At 48.3% G+C, this 18,088-nt stretch overlaps 1 protein-coding gene across 6 annotated transcripts in view; it reads left to right on the top strand.

Annotated features, from left to right (window-relative positions):
- ANGEL1 (angel homolog 1) overlaps window positions 1-17,714 on the top strand; it is a 52,774-nt gene extending 35,060 nt beyond the window's left edge. For all 6 annotated transcript variants that reach the window (XM_036012546.1, XM_028507320.2, XM_028507318.2 and 3 more), the window contains 8 exons: window positions 222-448; window positions 909-978; window positions 1,580-2,013; window positions 4,264-4,387; window positions 4,692-4,802; window positions 14,241-14,310; window positions 14,828-14,991; window positions 15,716-17,714. In XM_036012546.1, coding sequence (XP_035868439.1) covers window positions 222-448; window positions 909-978; window positions 1,580-2,013; window positions 4,264-4,387; window positions 4,692-4,802; window positions 14,241-14,310; window positions 14,828-14,991; window positions 15,716-15,873 — 1,358 coding nt within the window. In that variant the 3' untranslated portion in view covers window positions 15,874-17,714. The remainder of the gene's footprint in view (window positions 1-221; window positions 449-908; window positions 979-1,579; window positions 2,014-4,263; window positions 4,388-4,691; window positions 4,803-14,240; window positions 14,311-14,827; window positions 14,992-15,715) is intronic.
- Window positions 17,715-18,088: the final 374 nt, after the last annotated feature.

The following is an 18,088-nucleotide window of genomic DNA, read 5'->3' as shown; positions in this document are numbered from 1 at the left end:
ATATAGTGGTGAACAGGCTAAGATTGTCTCTGGCTTTGTGGAGCTTACTGTCTCATCCGAGAATGTCCTTGCAGTTCTGCTCAGGTTGCCACAGAGAGGGATGGGTGGCACGGACGGTGAAAAGGAACTTGAGACAACATCACTAAGTCAGGAGTGGAGATGGCGGGGCCCCTGGGTAACACGTGCTTGTCGTGGACCTCTTCTTCCCATCCCCTCTGCAGAAATCCTGTGGCGAGAGTGGGAGGACCTCTCCTCTCAGCTGGACACTCAGGGCCTGGAGGCAGGCGATGGCCCTCAGTTCCAGTTCACCCTGATGTCCTATAACATCCTGGCCCAGGACCTGATGCAGCAGAGCTCCGAGCTCTATCTGCATTGCCACCCGGACATCCTCAGCTGGAACTATCGCTTTGCGAATCTCATGCAGGAGTTCCAGCACTGGGACCCTGATGTGAGTGAAGGGGGTGGGGATGGGCAGTGCTATCTTGCATTTGCTTGGGTCCCGGCTGTTTCCCAGTGCTCTTAGAAAATTAGTTTGTTCCCATAGCCATTTGTATGATTGGAGTCCTTCCTGGGGCTGGAGCCTGCCTGCTGAAGTAAATGAGTTTGGGCAGATGCTGAGAAGACTCTCCCTAGGTGTACTTGCACATCTTTACGCAGGGAGGGTGACTGGAGGGACTCACGGAGCGGGAAAACCTGGTGTATGTGTCTGGTCTTTTCAGCTTAACTCTGGGCCCGTTCTTGCCGGGGCTGACCATCTGGGAAGAGTCAGCCCTGTGGGAAGTTTCCGTGTGACCCTGCCTGAGGCCCACAGCAGCTCCCCACCTGGCCACAGTGCCTGCTCCTGGGGTGGGATCACAGTCAGCGCTGTGGGCACTCTGGGGTGATTGGTTTCCCTGTCCATTTCCCAGATCCTGTGTCTCCAGGAAGTCCAGGAAGACCATTACTGGGAGCAGCTGGAGCCCTCTCTGCGAATGATGGGTAATGCAGCTCCCCGGCATCCGTGCCAGTCTTTGTTCCTGCAGCCCTGTCTGCTGTCTCCTAAAGACACCATCTTTTTCTTCTGTCTCAGTAAACCCCAGCTCACCTGTGGGCTAGCTCCTTCTTTACGTGGGTGAGCAAGAAAGTAGAGTTCTGCAGTTGTAAAGTGCTGGTGACATATGTTGCCATTTAACCCTTCAGGTAACCAACTCTATGAGGCTGAGAATTACTATGCCCAGTTTGTAATGAAGAAACTGAATTTCTCAAAATTTCTGTGACTTGCTCGGGGTCACAAAGCTACCAAGCTGGTAGGCTGTGGAGCTAGGATTCCCAACTTGTCTGACCGGATTCCGTGCTTTTCCAGTCGATTTATATGGCTTCACTCCCGTCTCTCCTTCCTTCCCCTCAGAGCCCCTTAGTCACCCGGTTGAAACTGTAAGGGAACCACTGCAGAACCAGGGACTTGGCGAGGGCAAGGACTCCCATCGCCGAGCAGCAGGAGCAATGCCTTATGCATACGCGCTGGGGTTACTGCCGCTGGTTGGGTGAATTCAGGGTTCAGGGACCCTGATCCATCTCCTTGGCGGGGTGTTTTTTGCAGGCTTTACCTGTTTCTACAAGAGGAGGACCGGGTGTAAGACGGATGGCTGTGCTGTCTGCTACAAGCCCACGAGATTTCGTCTGCTCTGTGCCAGCCCTGTGGAGTACTTCCGGCCTGGCTTGGAGCTCCTCAATCGGGATAACGTGGGCTTAGTGTTGCTGCTGCAGCCACTGCTTCCAGAAGGCCTGGGGCAAGTCTCGGTGGCCCCTTTATGTGTGGCAAATACCCACGTCCTGTACAATCCACGCCGGGGTGATATCAAGCTGGCCCAAATGGCCATTCTCTTGGCTGAAGTGGACAAGGTGGCTAGGTTGTCAGATGGCAGCCACTGTCCCATCATCTTGTGTGGGGACCTGAACTCCGTCCCTGACTCCCCTCTCTACAACTTCATCAGGGACGGAGAGCTCCAGTACCACGGGATGCCGGCCTGGAAGGTGAACTGGGGCGGCTGCTGCAGGGTGGGGCCTGGCCTGGGGAGCGCAGTGGGCTCCGGCGCCCAGCGCCGTTCCTGGGGCAGGGCCTCAGTCACACCTCTTCCGGCTCCCTCCCGCTTTCTGGTACCCAAAGCCTGGGAGTTCGGTACTCTTGAATGCCTCTCACATGCTGGAATTCTTTCAGCTTTTATCATTAATTATTTAATTTATAAATAACCCAGAAGCACATCCTTGTACAGGAATTCAAATATCAGAAAGGGGCCAAAGACCCTTTTATTACCTACATTCCCTACCTCTCCCCTGAAACGAATAACTGCTTGAAGTTTGGTGGTATTTTTCCAGATCGCTTTCTGTGCATTTATAGTGATATCAATGTTCCTGTGATAATGTAATCATCACCTACATTTATTAAGCAATTACGGTGTGCCAGGTGCTATTTTAAGCACTTTACATGTATTCGCTCATTAATTTTCACAATTTCTATCATCGCCTCTGCTTTATACATAAGGAAACCGAGGCACAGAGGAATTAGTGATTTGCTCACTCTGCAGCCTCTGCGGGTCGGTAGCGGTGGAGCCAGGATTTGTAACCGGGGGGCCTGGCCCCAGAGCTCTTGCCCTTGATACTCCGCTGTGGTTGCTTCTAACAGCTGATACGTAATCTATCGTGTGTGTGTGTGTGTGTTTATAAACACAATGTATCCCTGTGTGTTTCATTTTGTAGTGTGCTTTTTTTAACTCAACACTGTATATATGAATCTCTCATTTCATTTAACTGCTGAATGTTAACAGTATAGAAATCTCAGTATATCATAGTTTATTTAGCTGCGCTGATGGGCATTCAGCTTGTGCTAATGTTTTATAAGTCACTTAATCTCCCTGTTCCTTGGTTTTGCTTCTACTGATCCATCCAACTTATTGCTTAACTTCTGGCAAGGCACTGTGGAGAAAGGACACAGAGTGACTGAATTATTGTTGAGCACTTTGGGCTTTTGTCTTAATGAGGTTACTCAAGGGCCAGCAATGTCCTAGTTGCCATGTGTGCAGAGAAAGGCAGCATCCTGCCAAAAAGTTGCTGTGATCAAGGAGCTCAGGAAGTAGGCGAAAGAATTTACTAAGTACGACCTTCTGAAAGGCCCCATTAGCATAGTGATTAAGAGCAAGCATTTCGAAGCCAGACAGACTTGAGTTCAAATCCCTGCTCTGCCACCTTGGGCAAGTCCTTAGGCTCCCTTTGCCTCATCTGTACACTGAGGACATAGTGGGACCTGCTTTACAGGGTTTTTGTTTGTTTGTTTGTTTGTTTAGTGCATTAAATCAAATTATGCACATAAAGTGTTTTCTAGTTCCTCCTTCCAAGGAAGCAGTCAGTAATTTGGTAGTGGTTATTATTAATCAAGATTCTTAATTCTATGTGGTGTTGTTATTCCATTTTATAGTAGAGGATATTGAACCCAAGAGAGTTAACTAACTTGTCCCAAGTCACACAGCTGGCAGATGGCTATTAAATTTCAGGTCTGTTTTCTTTCAGATGGCATGTCGGAAATTTCTGTCCTCTCAGGGCAGGGAGTGTGCCTACCACTGCTCTCTTCCCGGCACTCAGCTAGTGCCTCGCACACAGTGGCATTCAAATGTTTGTTGTTAAATGAAATAAAGGGAACTTTGCTGTATATGTTGGAGATATGCAGATGACTGATGTTACCAAATGTTTCCCCTACTACGTGCTGTCCGTTCCCAGGCTGCTCATTGGCTTTGACTGAGGATGGTGACGTAGATACATGCGGTAAAGCGCTTTGGTGCATTTCCCATTTGCTTCAACTCTGTGGTTTCCCGATAATAGGCTTCAGACGCTCGACCTTGCTCCAGCAGATGCAAAGATTAGGACAAACCTTTCCCAGTGCCCGCTAAAGCCTCTGAGAGTTGATAGTCTCTGTGGACAGTTGTGAAGATTTGTCTGAGGGGAAAGTTAGAGGGTCACAAGTTCGTGCAGTTCTGTTCTCTTTGACTCACACACCTCACTCTCTTACCCTGCATTCCTGTCTCACGGGCGTTTCAGTGCTTCTAGTAAAAAAAAAAAAAAGGTCTTAATTAGCTCCTTGTTTTTAACCTTCCCCTAAGACTTACATGTTCTCCTTCTATTATGTATATAGTGTATGATAGTATGTGTGTATGTTTGTCTGCATGACCTCCAAAACGGGTGTTTCCTTTTTCTGCCTTGGTTTTCTCAGTTGCGTCTGCTCTTTCCTTGTAGGTGTCTGGACAGGAAGACTTCTCCCATCAGCTCTACCAGAAGAAGCTGCAGGCCCCGCTGTGGCCCAGCACCCTGGGCATCACTGACTGCTGTCAATATGTCACCTGTCATCCCAAGAGATCAGGTGAGCCTGTGTCACGTTCTCGGTCGCCTGTGCCTCCATGCCCATTTTGGGAGAAAGCTGGCACCTCAGTGGCGGGAAAGTGTAATCCCCTCAATTCCCTTGGCAAGTTCCTTTGATTTTCTCACTGTCCTCACGGGCATCCAGTGATAAGGAAAACTGTAAATCATAGCTGTCGGAGAAGCTCCTTGTCCTCTGAACCAGACTTCCGCTATGTCCCTACGCTGGAAACTTCTTGATATTAAGGAGGTCTTGGCATGTGGCTCCTCTTCCTTTCTCTCACTGTATGGCTTTTGCTGGTTTACAGAGAGACGTAAGTACAGCCGAGACTTCCTGCTACGTTTCCGCTTCTGCAGCGTGGCCTGTCAGCGACCAGCAGGACTGGTTCTTATGGAAGGAGTGACAGATGGCGAGCCAGGTAATGGGACCTGAGCTTGTTTTCTTGGTCTTTTGTGCCTTTTTGTTTAGCCCCGATGTTTGTCAGTTATTTGATTTCTTAGTGTCTCCTAGGTGTGATTCTTAGAGGTCACCTGCTGGTCATAAGTGTGCTTAGAAGGGTTAGCGGCCGCATGCATGCATGGATGAGCAGTGCTGTGAGAACAGGGACCAGAAATCGAGACCTGGGTTCTAATGGCTCTGAGACCTTGAATAAGCCATTTAACATTTTTAGGTTTAAGTTGCTACTAACTAGCATGTAGACAGCATATAAGGGAGAGAAGTTACACACGATAGGGCTTTGAAGCTCAAAAGGTGTCAGTGGGCCTGGTTGTAATAAAAGAAGTCCTGCTGAGAACTTCCAGAACGAGTATGGCAGAGAGTACTTGACCTTGTACCCTTCTTGTCTCTGAAACCACTCCGAAGCAACAAGAGAAATGGAAAAAAGATGTAAAGTTCAATTTGGAGAAAACAGGAGTCTAAAGATTTCCGAAACCATAAACCACAACTCAAGCGGAGTGGCTGTGAGAAGCACCGGAGATCGTGTGAGGGTGCTGGCAGGAGCCTTGAGGCCGTGCGCATCTCTAAAAGGGCCAGCCGGGGCCGCTCCTTCAAGGTGGCACTGAAGCAAAAACCTGGTTTCATCAGTAAGAAAAGGTTGTGATAAGACATTGTCTCAACCTGTTTTAGTCTTAGAGGCAGTGGATGAAAGACTGAGCCAGGAATCAAGCTGTATTTGCGTTCAGCATTCTCAGTGGCCGGGAGAGCAGCATATGAAGAGCAGCATGCACTTTGGCTGGGAGAAGTAAAGATGAAAAGGACTCATGCAGACCCTGTGTCATAAGGAAAATTTTTGTTACTTGGAATGCATATTTGATTCTTCTCTTATGTAAACTTTGTACAAATAACTGGTAGAGAAACCTCAACTAATTCGAAGCTGAGCTACCCCAAAGAAACCAGCAGGAGATCTGCCCTAAAGTACTGAAGAAAAGAAGGTGTCAGGGACAGGAGAAATAAAAGGCAGATAAAGAACACTTACTTCAAAGATAAAAATTCTTGCATATGGAAATCACAATGGTTTTCCCATGAATAAAAAAAATGAAGCAACTGCCTTTATAAAATAAGAGCACAAAAATAAAATCACTGCCTTTTAAAAATAAGTTCAGGCACATGGCAAGACATCAGAAGATGGAATGTAAGCTGCAGAGCTGAGGCAAGAAATGGAATAAAACCTTTAAAAATCCCACAAAATGAAGACAAGATTGGATACAGCACAGGAAAGAATAGATACTGCTGAAAGCCAGGGACAGACCAAGGAGGGAAAAGAGCGAAATGAAAAAGAAGTGAAAGGCTAAAAGGGCAAGAGAGAAAACGACAGACGTGGGCGACGAGGTGATCCAGCACGTAACTGGAGCCCTCAGAAGAGAAGACCACTCCAACGGCACGAAAGAAATGTTTAAAGGGATGTTTCAGGGACGATTTCCCGAAGGTGGAAAGGTCGGAATCCTCAGATTGAGAGGCTGTGCCACGTCTCAGTAAAAACAGTGTCGGAGAAGCGACACCAGGACATCCTAGTGAAGTTACTAGGAGTCGAAGGTAGAAGAATCCTTTGGGCGGTTGAACCAAAAAGATCAGGCTGCTCCTAGGGGTAGAAATAATCAGGTTGGCGTCAGACTTCTTCACACCAGCGTTCAGCTCTGGGAGACGTGGGGGCACGGCTTTAAGGAGAGGAGGTAGGGCGCGAGAAGTTTACACTCCACCAGAAGCCTTTCTTGAAGAGATGCTGGAAGACTGAGTTAAGAGAACTAAGCAGTGACTGGAAAAGACTATAGACCAAGGACTGGTGGTAAGCAATGAATTTGTTTTTTTCTTGTAGGAATGTAATTTAAATTGGCATTTTGGACAAGGCAGCGAGCATTTCAATGGCTCGGGTTTTTTAATTGTGAAGGGAAATGTGTTACTGTAACTGTGGCAATAATAATAATAATAATAATAATAATAACAACGGTGGTGGCTACCATGCGTTGAGCGACTAGCACGTGCCTGGACCAGGGGTGGTGCTGGTATCCGTTGGGCTCAGGCAGGGGAGCAGTGGCTCAGCGTCTTAAGATTGTAAAAGCCCAGAGTTAAACACCAGTGAGATCCCACCGAGGCAATTTCATGTTAAGAATAGGTTATTTTTTAAAAAATCAGTGCTGTACTTGAAACATAAAATTAGCACTTCAGTTTAATAATAAAATTAAACCCAAGAACCTTTAAACTACACAGACAGTCACTTTGTAAGTAGAACCATTATATTGGGGAAAGTGCCCTGTTCACTAACAATTCGAAATAATAGCAGTGTTTTCAAAACGGAAATCAGACTTGAGTAAACACACCCATTCACTACATGCTGTGAACATGCCCTTCTGCCTGTTCAGTGCTCCCCATCTAGGGCTGAACAGACTCCTGACGAGTCACCTGTAAATACTCGGAATCTAAAACGCTGCCATCACCTGGAGACTGCGAGCAGAAAGACTTGAGTGCAATATGATGAGATCACAGTGTGGGGCCTTTTTCCTGGAGGATACGTTTAGGTGTGCTACCAAGTAGTATTTCCAGTCCTGTACCAGACTCAGCCAACCCGCCGTACACACCAAAACTTGTGACCTTGGTCCTGGCCGGGTGGCTCGGTCGGTTGGAACATCATCTCATGCATCAAAAGGTTGTGGGTCTGATCCCCAGTCAGGGCACACACCGAGGTTGTAGGTTCCGTTCCCTGTTGGCCAACCTACAGGGGGCAACCCATCAGTGATGGATGCTTCTCACATCAGTGTGTTTTCTTCTTTCTCTCTGTCAAATCAATAATAAGCATATCCTTGGGTGAGGATTTAAAAAATAATAAAAATAAAAACTCGTCAACTTGACCGTGGCCCTGACTTGAGTGTGAAGCCTCTGAGTCGCACGCGGAGCTGCGGGGCTGGCCGGGAGGTGGCAGTGCGGCTCTCCCACGAGCTGGCACCGCGTTGCACTCAGTGCTCTGTGTCGCCCCGGCTGCATGTCACCAAGCATCGTGGCTCCCCTTCTCCCCAGCCCCCTTTTGAGGGGGTAATTCACAAGAAGGAAACCCAAATTTTAACTCCCCCCGTGTATTTTTTCAGTTATTAATTATTTATCTTTCCAGTATGGTTCATACAGACACCGAGAGGGGTTACTGTGTTTTCTTTCTCATGAGCGCTTGCATGTGTACATGAACTCTGGAGCTTTGAACTTACATCGAACTCTTCAACTCTTTTAACACTTCACCACAAACTATGGGCCCAATTAAGTGCATTACAGGAAAAAACAATCGCTAATAGTTGATTTTTATAAGCCACTATTTACAAACCAACCAGATGGCCATAGAGCAAAGGCTGTCCTATCAGTTTTCTCACGAGGCAAGTTCTTTTTTTTCTTTTTTTAAAATATATTTTATTGATTATGCTATTACAGTTGTCCCATTTCCCCCCTTCACTTCCCTCTACCCTGTACACCCTCTCCTACCCATATTCCCCCCCTTTAGTTCATGTCCATGTGTCATAAGTTCTTTAGCTTCTACATTTCCCATACTATTATTGCCTTCCCCCTGTCTATTTTCTACCTACCATCTATGCTACTTATTCTCTGTACCTTTTCCCCCTTTCTCCTCCTCCCACTCCCCTGTTGCTAACCCTCCATATGATTTCCATTTCTGTGGTTCTGTTCCTGTTCTAGTTGTTTGCTTAGGTTCTTTTGGCTTTGTTTTAGGTGTGGTTGTTAATAATGTGAGTTTGCTGTCATTTTACCATACATGTTTTTTATCTTCTTTTTCTTAGATAAGTCCCTTTAACATTTCATAAAGTAAGGGCTTGGTGATGATGAACTCCTTTAACTTGACCTTATCTGAGAAGCACTTTATCTGTCCTTCCATTCTAAATGAAAGCTTTGCTGGATAGAGCAATCTGGGATGTAGGTCCTTGCCTTTCATGACTTGGAATACTTCTTTCCAGCCCATTCTTGCCTGTAAGGTCTCTTTTGAGAAATCAGCTGACAGTCTGATGGGAACTCCTTTGCAGGTAACTGTGTCCTTATCTCTTGCTGCTTCTAGGATTCTCTCCTTCATTTTTACCTTGGCTAATGTAATTCTGATGTGCCTTAATGTGTTCCTTCTTGGGTCCAACTCCTTTGGGACTCTCTGAGCTTCCTGGACTTCCTGGAAGTCTATTTCCTTTGCCAGATTGGGGAAGTTCTCCTTTATTATTTGTTCAAATAACTTTTCCACTTGTTGCTCTTCCTCTTCTCCTTCTGGTATCTGTAAAATTCGGATGTTGGAACGTTTAAAGATGTCCTGGGGGTTCCTAAGGTTCTCCTTATTTTTTAAAATTCTTATTTCTCCATTCTTTTTGGTTTGGTTATTTCTTTCTTCCTTCTGGTCCACTCTTTTGTTTTGAGTCCCAGTTTCCTTCACATCACTATTGGTTTCCTGTTCATTTTCCTTCATTTCTTTTATTGTAGCCTGCATTTGTTCATCTAATTTGCAACCAAAATCAATCAATTCTGTGAGCTTCCTGATCACCAGTGTTTTGAACTGTGCACCTGATAGGTTAGCTATCACTCGGTCACTTAAAAGGATGGGTTCTAGGGCTTTGATTTGTTCGTCTGTTTGAGCCATCTCTCTCTCTCTCTCTCTTTTTTTTTTTTTGGTCTGGTTGCGCCTGTTACAGTAAGGGGTGGAGCCTTAGGTGTTCACCAGGGCGGGGCACCCCAGTCGCTGGGTTGTGACGTTGTATGTGGGGGCGGGGTTGAGAGGGAACAATGGCGCTTGCTCTGTTCTCCATGGGACCTCAGTCCCTTCTGCTGCTTCCCCCCGAGCAAACTGGGCCCCTCTGGTGCCAATTCCCGTGTGGGTGGGCTTGTGCACGCCGTGGGACCCTCCAAGGACCTCTCCTGTGAGGCTGGGTGTCTCTCCGTGCACCTCAACTCCCACAGGTGACCTCAATCAGTGTCCTGAGGCTCTATTTCCCAGCGCTGGGATCCTGGGTTGTGCGCACTGCCTTGCTTTATGATCGCTGCCTCACTGGGTCTGCCAGCTGCTGCTTGCACACTCAAGGTCCACCCGCTGCAGTCTTGCTCCTCCCAGATGCTTTGCGTATCCCCGGATGCCTTACGTGCTGGGTTCCAACTCTCTCTGCTCTCCGTGCTGTGACCCGTGCCTGGCTGTCCGACTCTGCCCCTCCTACTGGTCTGGATGAACGGGTATATTTCAACTTCTTGGTTGTCTGACTTCCATTTAGATCAATTTTCTGTCAGTTCTGGATGTTATTCTGTTTCTAAATTGTTGTTGTCCCTCTTGGCTGTGCAAGGAGGCACGGTGAGTCCACCTATGCCTCCATCTTGACAAGGAAAGTTCTGAATCCAGCTTCTCCTCTGGTCCATGCATGACACCACTTATTCTTTTGACACTACCCTTTTTTTTGACACCACCCTTCCCCAGTGCTTGCAGAAGAGCTGGACTTGCTTGGCTTCCACTTGCTTACTTGGGTGCCGAATGGGCCCAGAAGAGGTTGCCGCTCAGGCAGAGGCAGCTGTCGCCCATGTACTGGTGCTGTCTGTATACAGTGGTGTCTATACACGGCGGGCATGGGCAGAACCTGGGATTGAGGGGAGCCATTTTTAATGTCCTGCTGGTGGTCACTGTGGTTTTTCTGGCATATAATAATGGTAAAGGATGTGACTCAAAATATAGATATGAATGTTCATGCTCCAAGTAACATTACATCAACCATCACAAAGTGAAACTTCAGGATTAACAAGGAATAATAGTCAGAAAGTAACTAATGGCAGAAGGTTTTAATTCACCTTTCTTACTCTGCAACAGTTCAAGCAGGTAAAAGATAACTAAGAATGTAGAAGACTTAAGTAATATAAGGTAAACAGATTGATACATGTGAAACTCTGAACACTGAAAGCAGAACAAAGACATCTTTTTAAGTGTCCATAGGAGATTCTTAAGCATTAACCAGATATTAGACCACCTAAAAAAACTCAATAAATTTTAAACAGTAGAAGTAGTATTGTCAACTTTCTCTGATCACACATGCAATAAGATAGAAATTAAAAACAAAACACTGCCCTGGCCAGCGTGGCTCAGTTGGTTTGAGCATCATCCTGTAACTGCAAGGTTGCCGGTTCGATTCCCCATCAGGACACGTGCCCAGGTTGCCAGCTCGATCCCCCACTGGGGCACGTGCAGGAGGAGGCAGCAGATCAGTGTTTCTGTCTTACATTGATGTTTCTCACTCTCTCTCCCTCTTCCCCTCTTTCTAGAATGAGAATACAATAACCCTTAAAAACAAACACAAAAGTCCCCAAATTAAAATATCCTCACTTGGACATTTAAAAAAATCTCTAACAACTTCTGGGTCAAAGGTGAAATTTAAACTGAAACTGCAGAATATCTAAAAAATAACAATAAAGAAAATACCATTGTTAGTGGGATAAAAGTTAAAACAGTATTCAGTGAAAAAAAATCGGCATTATATAGGCTATTTAGAATCATAGAATTGTATTAATAAAAAAGGTGAAAGTAAGTACATTAGGCATCCAAATTAAGTTAGAGAAAAGAACAAACTGAAAAAGCAAAAGGAAAGAAGATGAAAATAATTTAGAAAATAGACTATTGGTAGAACTGATAAACTCTAATAAGAGTCGGTGGTTTGGGTGAAAAAGCAGCTGTCAGTTAGAAAACCCCATTCACTAATTTAAGGAGTAAGCAAAAGGATTCAGATGCACAAGAATGTGCAAAGAAATTGAAAACTTAGTTGCATATATTAATTTTAGAAAATGTAATTTACTAAAAATGATTGCAGAAGAAAGAGGTAATCTAAAGAGACTACCATAGGGGGAAATATTTTAAAAGTTCCCAGCGATGCAGTCCCAGATAAACACCAGGCTCAGGTTGGTGGGAGGATGTCATCAAACCTCGTAAAGAACTTTTGTAATGCCACGACTATTTAAATTGTTACAGAGCACAGAGGAAGAATGGGGCCAGGTCATTTTTATGCAACAAGTATTTTGACACCAACAGCTGACACAGAAAAGAAAGCTGCAGACTAGCATTCTCCCTTATGATATTAATGCAAAAAATTTTACATAGAAGGTTAGCAAACAGGACGTAGCAGCACATTAAAGAGCAGTATACCATGACCAGATGGAGTTGATCAGAAACATAAAGATAGTTTGATATTGCAAAATCTGTGAATATAACTTGTCATGCATATATATATATATATATGAAATGTATTTAAAATATGAGAAGCATCCTATAGATGTTGGCATGTATCCTTGCATTGTTCGAATACATTTCTCTTCGCCGGAACACGGGTGGGTGGCAGCGCGCCCTGGGGCTAGGGCCTGCAGCTGCTCGGAGTGAGAGGAGGGTGAGGGTCTGCCACGAGCCTGGAAAAAAGTTCATCTCAGCTCCAGAAATCAAGGTCTTGCTTAAAGAAAACACTTGAGTAGCAGAGTCCACAACCAGGCAAGGATGATCACTCTCATTATTCAGCAGAGCTCAGAGATGCCAGCCAACATGATCAGAAGTAGAAATATAGGTAGGCAGGTAGACGTGAAAGATGGAAAGGAGGGGGTAAATTATTACTTGCTGTTAATGTTGTTATGTAACTGGTGATCCAAGAGATTGAATTAACAACTGTCATAAGTGCTAAGATAATTCTGGAAAGTAGCTGGGTACAGTTACTACACAGAAAGCCATAGTATTCATATATAAAAATAATGACACATTTATTAAGAGATATAATGAGCCCTACACAGTGTGGCACAGTTGGTTGGGTGTCATCCCATGAATGGAAAGGGGACAGGTTTGATTCCCGGTTGGGGCACGTGCCTGGGTTATGGGCTCTGTCCTCCATCCCCAGTTGGGCAAATGTCAACCAGTTGACATTTCTCTCTTACATCCATGTTTCACTCCCTTTCTTTCTCCCTCCCTTCTCTCTCTAAAGTAAACATTTTAAAAAAAGATATAATGAAAAAAAAACCTCCAACAGCAACAAATATAAGACAAATTAATTGAATAGGGAAAATGTATGGTATATAAAGGAATATTTCATTTCATCTAAATTATCAAATTTATTGGTATGAAGTTATAGCATTCCTTTATCCTTTTTAAAAAGAGCTGTATTGAGATGAAATTCACATACCGTAAAATCCACCCACTCGAAGTGTACAAGTCAGTGACTGTTAGTGTACTAAAGCTGTGTGACCGTCACCATAACCATCGCCCCCAAAAGCAACCCAGGACCCAGTAGCAGTCATTTTCCACTCACCCCTTCCCTCATGAAAAGTCAGTTGACCACAGACATAGGTTCAGGCTCTTAATCATATTTCAGCCACCCGTATGTCTGTCCTTAGGCCGGCACCACACTGTCTGGATTATTGTAGCTTTTTGTAAGTTTGAAATGGGGAAGTGTAAGAGTTGTAACTTAGTTGCTGTTTTTACCATTAAGTATGACATGTGCTCTCTGGGATCCCTTTCACAGGGCATCAGTTGCATTCATGAGGCTCTGCCCTCATGACCTGATGACCTCCCAAAGGTCCCCCCCCCCCCCCGCCCCCGCCATTCCATCCCGTCGACAGGTTAGGTTTCGACATAATTTGGAGAAAAACATGCAGTCTCTAACACCCATTGATGTCAGCGGGATCTGTAATAATATTCCCTCTCTCCTGATAGCGGTGGTGTATATCTTTTTTCTTTGCACGTGTGTACGTGTGTGTGCACACACGTAGAATGGTGTGTGATGGGAAATCTCTGGAGGAACATACACCAGAAACTTGCTACCCTCAGTTGCCTCTGGAATTGTGTTGCAAGGGACCTGGAGGGGGAGGGAGACTTCTCACTGATATTTTTCTCTACAGTTTGATTTTTGTACCATGTGACTGTATGACTTTTTAAAAATAAATTTAGGTTTTAACGGAAGGTGCTGAGTCACAGAAGATCATGTCTATGTTAGAGACCTCTGTCTGCCTGCCTTCCCGAGGTTCTTGACTTTGGTCCCTTGTTTTCTTTTTTTTTTTAATATTTTATTTATTTATATTTATTTTTAGAGAGGGAAGGGAGAGAGATAGAGAGAGAGAGAGAAGCATCAATGTGCGGTTGCTGGGGGTTATGGCCTGCAACCCAGGCATGTACCCTGGCTGGGAATCGAACCTGGGATACTTTGGTTCCCAGCCCGCGCTCAATCCACTGAGCTACGCCATCCAGGGCTGGTCCCTTGTGTTCTTCCTTCCCTCCTCTTCTTCCTCCTTCCCGCCTGGAGCAACCTGCGGGCCTGAGGAGGATTCTGGCGTGTGGTGCTGAGCCTCCTTCCCCGTCCGCGAAGGTAAAGTGTCTCTCTCCCGTCTTCTGCAGAACGACCTGCCGGCTGGGCCGAGCCTGTTCCGGAGGAAGATAGCTCTGAGCCGGAGCCTGTCGGCCCCAGGTAACTGTGCTTCCAGCCTGTCTAGGTGTGTGAGAGAGGTTCCTGTGGGCTCTCCTGAGGCTGATTTGGGGGAACATGTTTTGCTGAGCTCTCCCTCCCCTGCAAACCTGCTGAGCTCCCGGAGGGGCACACAGGTGTGCAGAGGCCAGAGGGCCCACCCAGGTTCCTGCAGAGGAAGAGCCCATGCGCGGTTCCTTGTGGGAGTCCGGCCTCACAGGAGAGCTTGCCGACCCGTAGACAGGGGTCTGTTAGGTGTGCCTCGTCAGCTGGCGGGGGAGGGTGGGGGTGAGGAGCGCCAGGGGATTGAGTATAAACGTGTCCGTTTCTCGGCGAACCTTAGCTGAGACCGTCAGCCTCTTGTTGGCATGGGGAGGAATTTTTGTTGAGACTCAGTTATTTGGGCTCATCCATGAGAAATACTTCAAAAACCCTCAGAGAAAGTAGCCGTGAGACCAGCTCAGTGGTGTTTGCTGACCGAAGCCATTCCGCCCCCCCCCCCCCACCTCTGTCCCTGCAGGGCCGCCGGCGCCATCCAGCACTGCCTCCACCTGACCTCCGTGTACACTCACTTCCTGCCCCAGCATGGCTGCCCGGAGGTCACCACGATGCCGTTGGGTCTGGGAACGACGGTGGACTACATCTTCTTCTCAGCTGAGTCCGGCCAGAGTGGGGACAGGACTGGTAAGCCTGGTGGGTCCTGGGCCCTGGAAGCCACCCCCATGAGTCCCTAACAGCTGAGGGTTGTCAGGCGTCTGGTGGCTTGGCTTGGGCTGCTGGGGCTTTCATGCCTACCCAGCAGTGGTCATTCTCGTCGGACTTCCCGTAGGCCCCCTGTTCACCTCTTTTTACCCTTGTAGCATCAGAGAGAAGTGGACAGAGCAAGCCCTCCCCACCCCATTTTAGAGGTGAATTAGAGCGTTCCGAGGTTGTTGGATTTGTTTGGCAGCGGCTGGTTAGTGAGGAGCTTGATTAGGTTGGAGACCCCGTTTCCCATCTCCTCACCCTGCACTGGTGCTCACAGTGTAGTGGTCTGTCAGCCCCTGTCTGTGTGTTTAAAGCAAGTCTTTTAAACGTTTAAGTTGATTGCCTATGTTTAAAACTCAAGTTTTTTATAGAAAATCTGGATTCCCAGTTTCTCTTAGAAAGTCAGCAGATCTTGTAATGCTGGGCCCGGGCACACACGCTCCTCTTTGCCACAGTCCCCCGGAGCCCTCGGCCTCATCCACTGATTGATGTGTCACGGAGTCTCTGAGGAAGCGAGGCTTCACCTAGAAGCAGCAGGAGGAGCTAAGGCGGGTGGGCGGCCAAGGGGTGCAGCCTCCAGAGGGCACAGCTCCCACAGGCCCCGCCCATCCCTGCAGTGGGGCTGACTGCCTTACCTGCTGGCTTCTGCTTTGTGCCCCAGGCCGCAGGCATCAGGATGGAACGCTCACGCTCCTGGGCCGCCTCTCCCTCCTCTCCGAAGAGATCCTCTGGGCTGCCAACGGCTTGCCCAACCCCTTCTGCTCTTCAGACCACCTCTGCCTGCTGGCCAGCTTCGGGATGCAGGTCACCGCCCCGTGACAGGGCTCCCAGGGGAAGAGAGCGTCGCTTCTGGAAGAGCTCACAGGACCAGAGACTGTGGAAACTTAGATCCAACTCACGCACATCCCCTGCCCTCCCCCGCCTCGTTCCCTCCCTCCCACGGTTAGGTTTTCTCTGGGCCTGTCCTGGTTCTCTGCCTATGGCCCCTTCCCTGCCCCAGCCTCTTCCTAACCCTGGGCCACGTACTTGGTGGCCCTGGGAGAGGTGGACGAGTGGTTCCCCTTCCCGCCATGTACCCAGCGCTCCCCCTTGATTTTTGATTACCAGGGTTGTGGGAGCTATTGATCTCAATGGTTATTTGCTTTCAGGCTATTTCTTGGTGGTGCCTTCTGATCCGACCTCCTCCCTGCCTTTACAACTTCTGGGCCCGGACCTCTTGCCAGGCACACACGTGTGAGATGCGTGTAGTATGTGTGCATCCTGTCAGGGCGGGACTGCTCTGCGTGGCCACACCTGTGCCTGGTCAGCCTGCTTTCTGCCCTGGGGCTGTTGGCTGAGGGCAGGCTGAGAGCATGGCCCGCATGTGTGTGCTGCCACGCAGCAGCAGGGGCCTGGGCCCTCCTCCTTTCACCCCCCCCCCCCATTGAGTCCCATTAGGCAGTCACCATGCCAGCCGGGCACACGCACCCTCTGACCTCTGGGAGCCAACGGGCCCCTCAGCCTGGAGCAGCGCATTTGGGGATGCACCACCGGAGCCTCTGACCCGAACTCCCCACGGGCCCGGCGTGCGCTGTCTGGGCTGGCCCCTTTCCCCAGGCTGCCCGAGGAGAGCAAAAGTTTGTGTGGGGTCAGTGGGCTGGGAGAGCGGTTTGAGGTCTAAAGCTCTGTGAGGGGGAGGAGAGAGAACCTTCAGGAAACAGTTGTCTCACTGCACTCTACAGCCCGCAGAACAGGGGTGAGGGGGGAGCCCAGCAGGGGAGGAGCAGGCAGGCTCTGCAGCTGCCGCAGCTGGGACTCGGAACCTCAGGGATTATTTGTTCTCTTTTCCCCACCACTTTTTGCCGTTTGCTGCCTCCCTCGTTCCCTTCCGTTTTCTCCCTAGGAAAGCCTGCTGTTTAGCTGAGGCCAAACCTTCTCAGCACAAAGGTAACCTTGGGCAGAAGTGCCCGAGGAGCTGCTCAGACCAGCAGGGCCCCAGCTGCTGGGCGCCTCTGCGTCCCTCTCCTAGCGCAGGGGCTCCCGTGCCCTCACGCGTCACCTGCACGCCTTAATCCTCTGCTGCTGGTGTGACCTCAGGTGTTCCCGGGCCAGCTGCTCCTCAGACCCCTTGCTCGGAGTACCTGCTGGCCCTGCCTGATTTCACTTGCTGTTGCCCGCCCCTCTCGGCCGCCATCACAGAGCTGGAGGAGTAGCCGAGGGGCTGGAGAAACAGCCTGAGGTTAATGGTCTCTCCCTGTATGTATTTGAAAGCCAAAGACCCAGTTGAACTCGTCTGTGTTCGTGGTTATAGACTTTCCACACCTACGTTCCGGGGAACTTATCTATGTGTGTGTGTTTTTAAACATTGTTTCCTGGGTCCTGGGCGTGCCTGGCTGAGCCCCAGGCCTGTCCGTGCCCCGCCGCTCCTTCTGTTTGCCTCTCTCCGGGCACCTCCTGAGATGAACGCAAGACAGCGCCCGACTGTTTTCTAAGACTGTGGCCCGTCACTGTGCTCCTTTGCTGGGAAATGCATTGAAACATGGCTGAAGGTGGCAGAGGGCAGATAGCCTGATAATCTTATTTTGTTTTGTTTTCTTACTTGTTTCTGTTTTGGAAATGAAATGGGGGTTTTAAGTGGACATTTAAAGTCCCTCTTCCAAATAAAGGTTTACTGTCCCCCTTCCTACTGCTGGTCATTTTATTAGGATTCTGAAGGGCGTGGGGGAGAGGAGCCCTGGAGAATGAGGTGGGCGGAGAGGAAGGGACTGGTCCGGTGCTGGGGCCTCACGTCCTAAACCTAGACCAGGGAAAAGCGTTGGGATCAGCCCTCTGGTCACGGAGGCAGGTCCCCACTGTGCTGCAGCCTGGGGTAGTAGAGCTTGGGCAAAGCCTTGTGCCCTGACTTTTGTTGGCGGCAGCTCTTCTCCATCCTCGCCAAGCTAGAGGGGAACAGTCCTCTCAGCTGCTTTTGTCCTTGCTCCATCTGCTGCCCCTCCCCCCAGCCCACACTGCATTTCGGGAGGGTCTGTGTGGAACGTGGGATGTGATGCGTTTT

Source organism: Phyllostomus discolor, chromosome 1 (genome assembly GCF_004126475.2).
Source record: "Phyllostomus discolor isolate MPI-MPIP mPhyDis1 chromosome 1, mPhyDis1.pri.v3, whole genome shotgun sequence".
Taxonomy (NCBI): domain Eukaryota; kingdom Metazoa; phylum Chordata; class Mammalia; order Chiroptera; family Phyllostomidae; genus Phyllostomus; species Phyllostomus discolor.
The sequence above is the reverse complement of the archived record's forward strand: the minus strand, read 5'-3'. Positions and strand labels throughout refer to the sequence as shown.